General features: G+C 37.8%; 1 protein-coding gene across 5 annotated transcripts in view; it reads left to right on the top strand.

Annotated features, from left to right (window-relative positions):
* The window catches only part of MINDY3 (MINDY lysine 48 deubiquitinase 3), a 96,064-nt gene extending 81,986 nt beyond the window's left edge, over positions 1 to 14,078 (top strand). For all 5 annotated transcript variants that reach the window (XM_045466111.1, XM_045466110.1, XM_045466109.1 and 2 more), the window contains 4 exons: positions 5,857 to 5,929; positions 7,295 to 7,382; positions 10,664 to 10,735; positions 13,135 to 14,078. In XM_045466111.1, the coding sequence (XP_045322067.1) occupies positions 5,857 to 5,929; positions 7,295 to 7,382; positions 10,664 to 10,735; positions 13,135 to 13,284 (383 nt within the window). In that variant the 3' untranslated portion in view covers positions 13,285 to 14,078. The remainder of the gene's footprint in view (positions 1 to 5,856; positions 5,930 to 7,294; positions 7,383 to 10,663; positions 10,736 to 13,134) is intronic.
* The last annotated feature ends 419 nt before the right edge of the window (positions 14,079 to 14,497 follow it).

Raw genomic sequence — 14,497 nt, 5'->3', positions numbered from 1 at the left:
GCCAAAATCGAGTTGGACATTTAATCAGCTGACCCACTCAGATGCCCCTAGTAGGATGTTCTTTAACCTCCATGCATTTGAGGGCTTTCCACATTTTTCTGTAGTTGATTTCAAGTTTCATAGTGTTGTGACCTGAAAATAGGCATGGTATAATAATCTCAGTCTTTTCATTCTTTTTGAGGGATGTTTTGTGATCCCGCATGTCATCTATTTTGGAGAATGTACCATGTGCACTCGAGAGGAATGTGTATTCTGCTTTTGGATGAAAAGTTCTGAATATATCTATTAAGTCCATCTGGCCCAATGGTCATTCAGTGCTGTTGTTTCCTTATTGATTTTCTGCCTAGATGATTGTTGTAAGTGGAGTATTAAAGTTCCCTATAATTATGGTATTATTATCTGTACATTTGTTTACATTTGTAATTAATTGATTTATATATTGGGTACTTTCACGTTTACAATTGTTAGCTCTTCTTGATGGATAGACCCTTTAATTATGATATAATGTTTCATCTCTTGTTACATTACAGTCTTGGTTTGAAAATCTAGTTTGTCTGATATAAGGATGGCTACTCTGGCTTTCTTTTGCCATCCATTAGCATGATAGATGGTTCTCCATCCCCTCACTTTCAATCTGCAGGTGTCCTCAGATCTAAAATGAGGCTCTTGTAGGCAGAATATAGATGGATCTTTTTTTTTTTTTTTTTTTTAATCCAGTCTGATACCCTGTGTCTTCTGACACTGTTTCAGTGGACAGGACTGGTACTAACCTTATGAGTCTACCCTAGTAGGTTAAGGCCCATTGGTCCCTATCTGCTTTCAGAATTCTCTTTTCATCTTTGTATTTTGCTTTCTCTATGTCATGGTGTTGACCTGTTTTTGTTGATTTTGAAGGGAGTTCTGTGTGACTCTTGGATGCCTGTTCCCTTCCTCAGATTGGGGAAGTTCTCAGCTATAATATGTTCAAATAAACCTTCTGCCCCTTTCTCTTGCTATTCTTCTTCTGGAACTCCTATGATACGGATATTATTTTGTTTCCTGGAATCATTTAGCTCTCTAATTTTCCTCTTGTGATCTAGTAATTTCCTTTCCCTCATTTTTTCAGCTTCATCCTTTTCCATAATTTTATCTTATTTCACCTATTCTCTCCTCTGCTTCTTCCATCCTTGCTGTCACTGTGGCTAGTTTATTTTGCATCTAATTTATAGCATTTCTTAATTGATCATAACTAGTTCTTAAGTCTTTGATCTCTGCAGCAATAGATTGCCTGCTGTCTTCTATGTTTTTTTCCCAACCCCAGCTGATAGCCTTAAGACTGCTATTCTCAATTCTTGTTCAGATATATTGTTTATATCTGTTTTGAGCAATTCTCTGGCTATCATTTCTTCCCAGATTTTCTTTTAATGAGAATTCTTCCATTTTGGGAATTTAGCCAGGCTTTTGTCTTTTACATGTTTTAAAAGCTTGTTATGTGTCCTGCACCTGTGAGTACTACTATATTAAAAAGAGGTAATACACTGTCCAGGGCCTGGCTTTTCAGGAAGTGTTTTTCGAGTGTGTTGCACATATTTTGTTGTGTTTTGGCTGCTCTATCACACTGGTCAGTCCTCTGCAAAGCTATCCCTTGCTTATAGTGGTGGAGTGCTTGGACCTTCTGCCAGGTGTGCTTTGATTTGTTCGTTGAAGTAACCCTGGAAAAAAGGAAAGGGAGGGGGAGCCTGATCCCAAACAAAGAGAAAAATGAAAGTGGGGGGAAAAAAGACCAAGCCGAGAAGCTAAAAAAAAAAAAAAAAAAAAAAGTGCGTGGCTTAATCCATAGAGAGTGAAAATAAAGGAGATATATAAAAGGTGTAAAAAGAATAGAGTGAAAATGCCTGATTAAACAAACATAAATATAAATAAAAATATAAAACAAAAATAATAATAGTTGTCTGTTGGTGCCAGGGATCAGTGGCTGTGCTGGTTTGGAGGAGAGGCCGTCTGGTTCTGTCAGTGTCAGTAGATAAGCAGTTACCAGGCACGGTGGGGCAGGATTTGGTGTAAGCAGGTCCTGCCACCACTAGGGGCCGCTGTCCTTTCTGGCCTATTCCCTGAAGCCCCACCGTGTTGGTGATGGGGAGAAAAATTGGTCTCCCACCGCAGTCTCCCTTCCCCGGACCAAGTGTGTCAAACCACACTGTAGTGGCGGCCCTCAAAGAGCGGGCACTCAGCCTGTCCTGCTCCACTGTCTCCCCAGCCTCCTAGGCCTCAGCCGGGATACAAAACCTGATGTCTGAAAGGATCCCGCACCCCTGGTTCCAGGTAGCACCACTCCCCCCTGCTGATGAAAGGCCTTTGGCTGGCACCTGCAGGGTCTTTTGCCCTTAGAGAGGCAATAAACCCTCCTCCCACATTCCTGGAGGAAGGAGACTATTCTTTCCCGTGTGCCCCTGAGATCCCTACTGCACCCCCCCCACCCCTGCTGGCTCCCCTCCCCACAGGCATGCACACGGGGGCAGCTCCTGTCTGGAGAAAGTCGCCCACTTTTGAAACTTCCATTCTTCAGCTCCGAAGTCTGTTTGCAAAATAGAAACTGTCATTCTCCGTATTTCTTGTTCCCCAGTCTGTGGTCCGGAGAGGTTTTCCTCTTGTACTAACTCAATACCGCAGTTTCACAGTCTGTCTTTCCCTTTTGTGTCTCCACAGAAGGGGTTCCCTCCTCTCCATACCTACATCCTTTTATCTCCCCCAGTTCACATACAGGCACCTCCTCCTGCCAAGCTGTCTCCCTCCCATTGTCGAGATCCTTCTGCCACTCCACAGATTGATGTCCTGAGTGTACCAAGTGATCTGACCTCATCCCCCCACTTCTCCACCTTCTTAATTCCTCCCCTTATATTTTTAATAAGATTAGGTAAAGTATAATACAACATTTAGTAAAAATAATTATTTGACTAAATGGCGTTAAACATCTTTAAATCTCAGTTTTATTTTCTATTCCCAAGAAACTTGAGACTCTCTTACACCTACAGTGGTTTGAATATGTATGGTCCTAAGGGCTGTCGTGTTCTGCCCAACCCTAACCCCCATCTCCTCACAAGCAATCTCCTGTCTTCTCTGTTAATTCCTGATAATTGCTTTCCATCTGCAGCATCAGACGGGCAAGTCTGTTGTCTTCCAGAACAGAAATCATGATTGGTGCAAATGTTTTTTAGCTTATCAGGAAATTACTCACTGAACTATCGTTCTTCTGCATCACTGATTTTTTACATTGAGTTATTCCTCCGCTCAGCCTTTAGGAACTTGATGCTTTTTACAAGCTTTTGATAAAAATAATTTATTTTTTATTGACTTACTGATTTACTAGATAGCATGAGTGAGGCAGAGAAAGAATTCCAAGCAGGCTCCAGGCTGTTAGTGCAGAGCCCTACATGGGACTTGAACTCACGAACTGTGAGATCATGACCTGAGCTGAGATCAAGAGTCTGACACTTAACAGACAAAGCCACCCAGGCACCCCCCCCCCCCACCAAATTCTAATTTTTAAACACACAGCTTTTCTCCCTTCAAGTCCTTTCAAACACAGTTTAATCATATTCAGATATTTACATGGTAACTGCTTAGGATCACAACTGGTACACTCTCTTGTGTTCTCCCACCTCCTGGTCCTCCTTCTTCTGAGCTTTAAAATCAATGGAAGTCCATTTTATGTTTATCTGCTTAATTTAGCAATGCGTTCAAGCTCTAGGGTGTTTCTTAGGTTTGTTTAGTCAGCAAATGGTACTCACATTTCCTCTGCTGTCTTGAGATCTTATCAGTGTCTCTATTTCCATATTCTTCAAGGAATTCGTTGCCTAAATACTAGATGATTTAAGTTTCATTTGCTTTCAGACTTAAGAATTTCTTAAAGAAGTTGTCTGATATTTGATTTGATATGATTAAAGAATAAAGTAACATCAAAATTAAGGTTTTAAAAAGGTAAGCAATTTCCAAATCGCCTCTTCTCATCCTGAGTATAGTAAAAAGTCTTTGAAAATTACATTACCATCTAGCTTTAAAGTACTGTGTGTACCGGGGCGCCTGGGTGGCACAGTCGGTTAAGCGTCCGACTTCAGCCAGGTCATGATCTCGCGGTCCGCGAGTTCGAGCCCCGCGTCAGGCTCTGGGCTGATGGCTCAGAGCCTGGAGCCTGTTTCCGATTCTGTGTCTCCCTCTCTCTCTGCCCCTCCCCCGTTCATGCTCTCTCTCTGTCCCAAAAATAAGTAAACGTTGAAAAACTAAAAAACAAAAAAAAAATAAATAAATAAATAAAGTACTGTGTGTACCAAATGTAGAATACTGGCTTGCTGGTGACTGTTATTCTCCAGAATGTCTGTGTTTAAGATACTCGTAGGTATCTTAAAAATAGGTTGGAATGTTTATGCTTGAGGTTAATCACATTTGAGCCAAAAAGGTTGTTTGTTTTCCTAGTTGTTCTTTGCATAGATTATACAGTCAGTTAGCCAAGGTTCTAGTTATGGCAAGAAGAGAGAAAACTGCCCACCATTCAGTGCTCATGGAGAACACTGTAATACAGAGGTTTTCTCTCAAGGGGATATACATGATAGCTGGAAAGCAGGGAAACCGATACAGAGAAACGTTCCTGTCAGCGAGTGGCCAAAGCCTATTTTACATTTCGAGTGCTGGTTTTAGCTCTGACTTAGCTAAGCAGATTGCTTTTCAAACTCATCAGTGTTAGGCTTACAGAGCTCGAGTCCTTTCACAGGTACCTTAAAACGAGTTTACTCTGTATACCTCAAATTATTGATAACTTGACAATTTGGAATAAAACCTCCACTTTTTAAAAGTGTACTTTTTAAATTATCCTAAATGATTCTTTGCCTTGAGTCCAGGCCAGTTTTGCTTCAAATGGGTACGCATCTACTTGAGAGGTTTAAGACTTTAAAGTCTTCATTTCCTTTCTGATGGAGACAGAGTATATGCCACATCGTGAAAGAACAGCTACATCTTATTCTGCAGAATTACAGAAGCATGGCTTTTGTACATCTTGTTCTCTGTGAAAAGACTTTGTTTTTAACTTATCTAATTCCTGAAAAGGATATTGTGTTGGAAGTTGATTTAAAGCTGAAACAGTCTTCAAGAATGAGTAAATGGGTAGAGAAACTCAGGCACTGCACATTTAAGGGAATGAACTTGCTTGTTAAAACTGATTTCAAATTGACCTACACGCTTTCTTTGTGTGTCATGTTCCATTGCCTCATCTGAATTTGGGCCATTTCCCAATGCTGTTCCCTCAACAAGCCCAAGAAAAGGAATATTTCCCACAAACTAGTCTTCATCAATTTCAACTTTTGAATTTTTCCCATTAAATCTATGGTTTTTATTTAAATCAAATCTGTTACAGGGATAGCTCTTGGTCTTATATTGTCAAATACCTAAATAACAGCTCATAATTAACATTCTTTCAAAAAGCTAAATGACCTTATAACTAAAGGAATTTGTTGGTAAAGACTGATTTTCATTGGATTTCTTAAAGGGAATATAAAAGTTCACATTGTTTTATTCAAAGACATACCTAATTATTAAATAATTACCATAACTTTAAATAGAGAAAGAAACTTCTTTTCATTGAAATTTGTAAGCCTGTTTAAGAAGTCATTTGGCTTTAAAGTCTCCTTGGAATTCTCAGGTAGAAGGCATGTGGAATTTTTTTATTAGAAGCTCACCTTAAAATGCATCTTTGCCTCGGTGCCCAAGAAAACCAGAAGCAGAGAGTGTCTGGTAACAGTAGCCACAATTGCCTCTTACATGGTTTTTCTCATAGCAGGTCTTGGCAAAACTCTTATTCCAAAATGTTTTTGCTAATTTTTTCCCCAGATAATGGATTCATACCTGAATCACTTCTAGAAGATGTGATGAAAGCATTGGACCTCGTTTCAGATCCTGAATAGTAAGCTAAATAGGAAGTGTTATTTAAGTGACTCAGACTCTATTGCTTTGAAAACATTAGAAGTTGAAGTAGGTGAACTAGTCCAATAAATGGTATAATCCTAATTACTCTGTGTGTGCTAAACTGATTTCCAAGTGGAGACCATCTTGTTTATATCACTGTAATTTGCAAAAGAAAACTGAATTCAGGCAATTTTGGTTACTGACAATTCTTAGGGAAAGGAGGGAAAAAGTTTTGTGGTTTGTTTTTTTTTCCGTATTCTTACATAGGTGGCTGTATATCATCTACCTAATTTTCCTTTTTTCATCAGAATACATAACATACCTTGAATTGTGAAGTTAGTACACTTGAGTTAGATTGTTTTTCTAGAAGTAGCTGACAGATTGGACTGAGTTCTTCATTCTGTATATTGGTCCAGTCACATTTATAATATGTGATGGCCTATAAACTAACAGGACCCTATTAAGGATTAATGAATTAAACATATTAAATATGACCTTGCCTATTTGTTTCATGTCCTAACCTGCTGCCCTTACTCAGACACTCAAATGTCTTACCCTTTGCATAGTATATATAATAAGGTATAATTAACCTGGCGTTTATAACTTGGGAGAGAAGGTGGAAAATGAAAATTTTCTAAAAAGACCATTTTCACTTTTAAAACTTTGCCTTCTTTCTGGTTACATATAACACCTTTCACCAGCCTTGGCTACACCTGCATGTTAAGGGCCAAGCAAAGCAGCCTTCAATCCAGGCTGCTCCTGGAACAATATGGTCCTTGCCCCTGCTCTAAGTCACTGCACTTGAGCTCTTTGAGAATTATCCTACCTCTTTACCCTTCAGCTTACATTGACTAAGAATTTCAAGGTTCCCTCTCATTTGGTTCTTAAAGGTAAGATTTTTAGAGATGTTTCTGATTATCTGATGTAGCACTGCCTTTCGATGTTGTTCTTTTTTCTCTTTGAGCTTAAAATAAACATTTTTTAAGGTTAAGTGCTTCATTTGATTGTTAAATGCAGACATACCTATGAAGCAAAGAGAATTTGCCTTTGGGAGGTTATAAGCCTGAGTTTATAAGCCGAGGTTTTTAAATTACTTTACCTAATAAGGAACAATATTCCAAAGTCATCATTGTAATTTAAATTCTAAATAGTAACAGATCACTCTGGTTTAAAAATAACCACGTTTTGGCAAATTAGATGTCATTCCTGTGTATTTGTCATTAAGGGTCTAAAAAGAACAGTTCTTATGATTTTTGGCAGTCAGATGTGTTACAGTGCTAGTAATTTAGTCATGAAAGAAGAAAAGTGAGCTTTTTTTCCTTTGGTATCCACTGTTTTCCTTTTTTTTTTCTTCTTCCTATAGTATAAATCTCATGAAGAATAAATTAGATCCAGAAGGATTAGGAATCATATTATTGGGTCCATTCCTCCAAGAATTTTTTCCTGATCAGGTAACATGGTTGAAGAAATTCACTTACGGTTTTGTTCCATTGGGATGAGTGTTTTTTGATTGTCTGTTTCAGTACAGTAATGCAACACTTGCGGGGTGGGGGTAGTAGAAAAATGTACGCACATCAGTATATACATACCATGATACTGTTCTTCTAGAGGAAGCATAACATTCAGAAGTATGTGGAGTAAAAAGACAAAGATGCTCTTTATCCACTTGCACCCCTATTTTCCTTCTCTCAGGTCACTGTTGTTCATAGATGGTCTGCATCGTTTTACAATTTTTAAATACGTTTAAATAAAGATAAAGAGGTTCATACGTAGTGGAAACTGCTGAGGTCCAGCAGAATTTTAGTTGAGTGAAAGAAGAACCTTTGAGTGGAGCCGTTTCCTGTTAGGATATGTGTTCCATCCGCATCGTTGACAAAGCCAGTTGTACAGCCTCTGCCTGTGTTTTCTTCATGCTTCCTATCCCAGTGAAGGATTTTACTGCTAAACCAAATACTTGAGTCAGGTGTATGGGGATCATTTCATCAGATACCAGCCTGGCTTAAGTTAAAGATTATTGTTTCAATAGAAATGCCAGTTTCTCTTTCACCTGTCTTACAAAGGAGATATACTGTCAAGAAGCAAAATTAGAACAAAATAATGGAGGGAAAACGTCAAGATAGAATTGTTAATTTGATATTTCAGGTTTAAGTTATCTTTAACAGAGTAGATGATATTACTGACATTCACCCTCGGTAATTAAAAAAGAAAAAGGAACCCACATTTTCTAAATCTGGATCGCTTACCGTGAGTAAAGAAAGTGTGGTGAATTTCAAAAAGTAACTTTATCACAAGATCTCTATTAGACTTCTCAAAATTTGGGTAAATGCTTCATGAAAAAAAATTCTTTTTCCGGACATGACTAGAATGTCCACTGGATTGTGATGGCCAATCTGTTCACACTCCCAACTACCAGCGTTTTCTGAAAGTTCTTTTTTGGAACCTAATACTCCGTTTTAGACAGCTTAATAAATGTTCAGTAAGTTATAGCACTTTATAGCATTAAATTAAAAATTGCACTAAATTTAGGGCAGGATTTTGAAAAGTGCTGGCGAAATGTAAATGAAGGGGGATAGTTACCATGTCTTTTGGAAATACACATCTTAGATGTAATTAATTACATGATAGGACTTACAAGTATTCTAAGAACTCATTAGTTCAAGAACATTTTTTAATTGTAGTATTCCTTGAGCTAATTAAAGATAAATTTAGTCCCCTTGCCTTTCAAAATGTAATCTTCCAGAGCTTGTCAGAAATGCAGATTCTTGGGTTCATCCCCAGCCCTAGGGAATCAGAAGCCCTCCAGAGGATTCTAATGGTGCCATTGTTTGAGACCTGCTGCTTCAGAGGAAGACTTGTCACATCCCCACCTATTGACATTCATTTATACTGCTTTGTACCCAACACAGCAATATGGTAACACTCAGTAAAGTTGTAAAACTGGGCTCAGAAGGACAGCCAGGAAAACATTTCTCTAACTTCTGTAATCTCTACAAATGCTTAAAGTAGGCAGTAGGGAAGAGCCTTTCTTTGCCTCAAGGAGAGGCAGATTGGAGGGGAGGGCGGGTGGAATACAGGTAAGCATTTCAAGGCAATTTGTTAATAATAATAGCAGAAGCAGCTACCATTTTTTGAGCTCACAACTGTGCATGAGATACTGTCTTATAAATTAGGTGCTATTTTCACCCATTTTGGCCATGAGGAAGTTGAGGATTAGAGAATTTCAGAAAAATGCTTGAGGTCATACAGCTAGACCGTGGCTGATTGAGGAGTCCAGAGTAGGTACTTTGCTACCATGTCACCCTGCCTTCTGCTGGTATTTCAGTATTTTCTCCCAGTTGTTAGGTGGAACTAAAGAATATAGATTGTGTAGCCAGGACAGTGAAATACTTTCTAAGTTAAAGTACATTAACTCTGAAAAATAAGCAGCCAAATTATCTAAGTAACTAATTGTATTGACTGATGTATACAATTAAGAAAATGATCAAGTTATTTTTCTATTTCTTGTAAAGCATTTTGAGTGGGATGGAATTTTTTGTAGAAAACTTAGATTTATTAGATCTTGAAAAATGAGAAGAAAGGAGTTTTTAAAAAATGAATGTGCAAAGAGCTGACCACACCAGGTCTTTTCATGGGAAATGACTGATATGTCTGTCCTAACAGAGAACTCAGAAAAGTGAATAGCTGGAGATTCAGCTGAAAAGATAGACTAGGTCCTGTATTTAGGATGCTTCCTTGCAAAGCACAGCCTGAATTGACTGAAGTCGGGGGGAAGGTCAGAGCGGCGGGGAGTAGCTTAGACAAACTCAAGAAATGAAGCAGCGAGCCTCCAGGAAGGCAGTCGGGCCCTCTCCCATCCTTGCCAGCATTCCTAGCATCTCTCTTCTCTACATTCCAAAACGAACAAATTCTAAGGCAGACTGCAGGACCAGCTTCTGTCCCATGTGCATCCTTGTGCATCCTTGTATCCAATACGGCAAGGAAAACAAGGCCACAAGCCCTGTGGGAAATCACTGGAGCCAGGTGCGCTTGGTGGGGCCAGGTCACTGATGGCCTTGAATGCCCCAGTTCAGAGAGTTGAACTTGATCTTTAGCTGAGAACCCAGGATAAGGCAGCTGAGCTAACATCATCAGACATTCCTGAAAGTTTAGTATAATAGCAAGTTATAGGATTTATAGGCTCTAAACACTATAGTTTTGCTTTTCATTTCCCACAAGGCTCTTTTCGCTATTTAAAAATTGACAGTATTTAGATGAAGTGGGTGGTGTGGAAACCCCTAATTTGATATTGTGAGCCAAATGAGAAGTACTGATGTCTAGCTGTTGATTGCAGGTTGACAAAAAGTGACGTTACTGTTCTTAGGTAGTTATTGAGAGGAACAAATTATTTACAACCAGAAAAAAAAAAAAGGCAGAGATAATATTTTATGAAACATATGGGTGTTTTGGAGTCTTATCCTTTAAGAAAATATATACTAATGCATGGCACACAGTTAAAAATATAAACTAGTATAGAAGAGCTTATAATAAAAATAAATACTTTCCCACTTTGCAACCTCTTCCCCGGAAGCAACTAGTTCAGCCCTTAGGTTTTCTGGTAGATGACGTCTAGTAAGTTTCTTGCTTTGTCAAACAATTCGCCAAAGAGTAGGGATTTAAGCAACTTGTGTTTTCGTTTCAACTGCTAATTAGAATATCAAAGTATAAAGTTTTAATAGTCTTTTATTTATAATAGGGTTCCAGTGGTCCAGAGTCGTTTACTGTCTATCACTACAATGGATTGAAGCAGTCAAATTATAATGAAAAGGTATGATAATTCACATAGTAATTTGTCTTCACCTGAGTTGGTAAATATATCAGTATATGTTAGTCATCGAGATCCTCATTGGAGTTTTGGAACAATAGTTTCACTGTGACAAAACAGCTAACTTGATCTGCATATGTTTTATTGCTCTCTGCTGTAGAGATATTACCAAACCAAGTTTCACCCAATGATAGTTACTGATCTGTTTAAATTAAGAGAGGGGTAATGGGAAGATTTTTGATTGAGGAAAACATTTTTAAGTATTTAGTAACATCATAGCTACCATTTATTGAGCATTTACCTGGAATTCTATTAAATACTTTGTTTTATCTGAAGTTTCCCATCCTCCCTGTGGAGTAAGTATTGTTTGTGTATCCATCCCCATGTCACAGAGGAGGAAGTGGAAGCCCAGAGAGGTAAGCAGCTTGTCAAGGTCAAGCAGCCAAGAAATGGCAGAGCTAGGATTGCACTTGAGGTAGTCTACCCCGGAGCCTGCATTTGTACGTGCTCCACTTTGCTGCTTTCCTTTGTAAATCATTGACAACCGCACACACATGTACTCTGGTTCTACCTGGTTTGAGTCAAACGTTTGGGTAATTAGCTTTGTTTGCACATCAAATATATAGGTAATATTTGCATTTATTCAATTAACAGTTGCAATAGATACAGCTACTATTAGAAGGAATAAGGCCTAACATACCTTTTTAATTTGAAATACCCATGCTGGTTTCATAAGTAAATTGAGGATGGCTGTACACAATCGTAGTGTACATCAAATCTAAAACTGAGACTGAAAGTTACTTTTTCATAAGGAAATATGAGTGCAAAGATTTTTTTCACAAGATAAATTAGAACAGAGCATCCAAGTTTTATTTTATTTTTTTTTTTTGCTATAGATGTTGATGAGTGCTTCCTCTAGATTTTGAAGTTTTACATAACCTTGTAATAGGAGGTATTGTATGGTCATTAATTAGTTATTTGCCTACACAGTCCCTGCAAGGTAAGTCAAGTATTATTCATATTTTACAGATGAGGCATCAATGACAGGGAAATTAAGTGACTCACCAAGTCATTGGCAGAGCAGGGATTGGAACTGAGTTCCTGATTCCCAATAATGTCCTTGGTCTACTCGGCCATGCTACCTGTATATAGTAAGTTCTCAAATCATGCTCATGACAAGCATCTCACTAACACAAAGATCTGAAATCAAGTATTAATGGGACAACAGGATGTAAGTACTAGAAAGCAAAGCATGTATGTTGTTAAGTTGTATACATATATCAAACAGAAATACCATGAGCAGTACTACTTCCCACAGGGTAGGGTCCTACCAAAAATATCTGAGGCAATAAACAAACATTAGAATGCTGGCACTGTAGGAGGGAGTATGATCCAGCCACCACAGGCTGGCTGAGGCCACAGAGGTAGGTCCTAGTACTTTGCCCAAGAAGGTCTGCTCCACTGCCAGAAGCAAGTGAAGTTCCTTATGAAAAATAGGTCCTATTTTATCTGATAATTATAGTAAAACTACAATTCACACCTTGCAAGTTTCTTTCATCAAAGGTAGAAATAGATTAACCAAAATAAAGATACAAATGTGTTTTTACAGAAACTTGTTTCTTTGGGCTCCTTAGTCCAACAGCTTACAGCTTTTACATTGGATGAACATAATTACAATCATGTGCATCCAACACTGAATATATAAAAATACTTATACGTACTTTGGAAGAAGGCGGTCTGTATCTGTTCCTTTTATAATTGGAGTTTCTCTTCACGAAATGAAATTGACTAACTCATTTAATGTACACGATGAGCCCATTTAATGAGTTCGGGTATTAGTATATTATTTCATAGAGAGTTCTAAAAGTTCATTGTAAATTAAAGTTTCTTCCAGTGTCCAACTGCCCATGTATATTTTATATGATCATTACCACTGTATATAAAATACCTGGTTAGTTTTATCTGTCAAGCATTTTCTACTAAGCAAATTGCATTGACACACATTCAAGTTGCCTCCAGTTCTGGAAACCTAACACTTTTAAATTCAGAATATATACCTTTGTTTCTGTTACAGTGCCTTCGTTATATAAATAAACATTTCTTCCAAGTGGTGTATGTTAATTAAAGGATGATTATCGTAAACAACCTGCATGTGCTTCAGGATGTTTCCTTTAAATCATGAGCTAAAAATCAACTGATAAGCTCTCGGTTACAATGCCTATCACCCTCGTTTCCAAATATATTTTCCCATTAGTCAGCAGGCATTCTTGCTCATAATTTCTATCAAAATAAAATTCAAGTTCCAGATGAAACAATATGCAATGCCTTGTTTGTTAGCATATCCCTCATAAGAATTTGCTAAGAATAGCGATTGACCTTTGTGGCTTGATTTTGTTCAACAGGTCATGTATGTTGAAGGGACTGCAGTGGTTATGGGTTTTGAAGATCCCATGCTACAGACAGATGACACTCCTATTAAACGCTGTCTCCAAACCAAATGGCCATACATTGAGTTACTGTGGACCACAGATCGCTCTCCTTCACTGAACTAACTTGCCTACGGATGTAGAAGAAAGTTCGTAATAGCAGATGTTGAAAGAGGGATGCAGGACAGGCGGTTGGCTACATTAAGCTATACACTGGTATCATCAACTGTAAATAACGATTAAAAACACATTTTCAGTGTTTAAGATAGTTTAAATTATTTGTTTTAAAGCTTTATGTTAAAGGTTACCCTGTTTTAACTCTTTATGTGAAATTTACTAGCAAAATTAAGCTGTAATCAAAGTTCATCACTTTTACAGTCGCATAATTGGTCATTTATCAAATTAAAAACATCCTAATACTATATAGTATTTGTATATTGAGCAGAGTTACTCTTTATAAACTTCTACTTTGGGTTTATTATTTCAGTGATCCTGGCTTGCACTCTTTCAGCCTCCACATGGAAAGGCAGAAGAGTTCAATCTTATTTCTTTTCTAAAATCTGGTTTCCATTAGAAATACTGATAAATAACAAATTATCAACCTGGATTCTTTGCCAATTGGCTTAGCTCTGGCATGTTTATAAAAAGTAGAAACTGTAAGGAAACATTACCATTTATTCACTGATATATAGAGAACATATTTCAAAAAAAGGATAGGTAAGAGAATCTGTTTGATAGTCTTAACACTGTTAACTGTATTGCCAAATACACTTTTCCAAATTTGTCCCAGCAGCCTGTAAGCCAGCTTTCTTGTATATTTATGTGATAAATGCATGAGAACATCTGTTATTACATTAGTATATTGCATTATTTATTATTATCCTGGTGGATGGTCTAAATAAACACTTTTTTTAACTGTAGCTTTGCATTTCTTACATTAGCTACTCAGAAGAAACTAATACTTCACAGTGTTTCTGCCCAGCGGAAAGTTCTTGAGCTTTCTATGATGTACTCAACAACAAAGGCCTTGAAAAGTGAGACCAAACCATATGCTGACCTAAGAGCTCTATAACTTAGCCAGCCCGGAGTGCTAGAACCTGAGTAGACAAAGCTTCAGAAGACCTATCCTGTCTAGAGAAATTTACTTCAGGTTTGTTGCCTAGCAATTTGAAATGTGAATAGCCAGAAATTGTTTCTTTCCTTCACTTGGGAAGTATTTGTCAAGAGAACCAAATTTTATCTTCACTGTTTAGCTGAAGGTGTATTTCCTCTGTGAATTTACTTGGGGTTTTATTTAATTGTCACAGATGTTAACTATTCTAATCTAAGTAGACTTTAG

This window comes from Leopardus geoffroyi, chromosome B4 (assembly GCF_018350155.1).
Source record: "Leopardus geoffroyi isolate Oge1 chromosome B4, O.geoffroyi_Oge1_pat1.0, whole genome shotgun sequence".
Classification (NCBI taxonomy): domain Eukaryota; kingdom Metazoa; phylum Chordata; class Mammalia; order Carnivora; family Felidae; genus Leopardus; species Leopardus geoffroyi.
The sequence above is the reverse complement of the archived record's forward strand: the minus strand, read 5'-3'. Positions and strand labels throughout refer to the sequence as shown.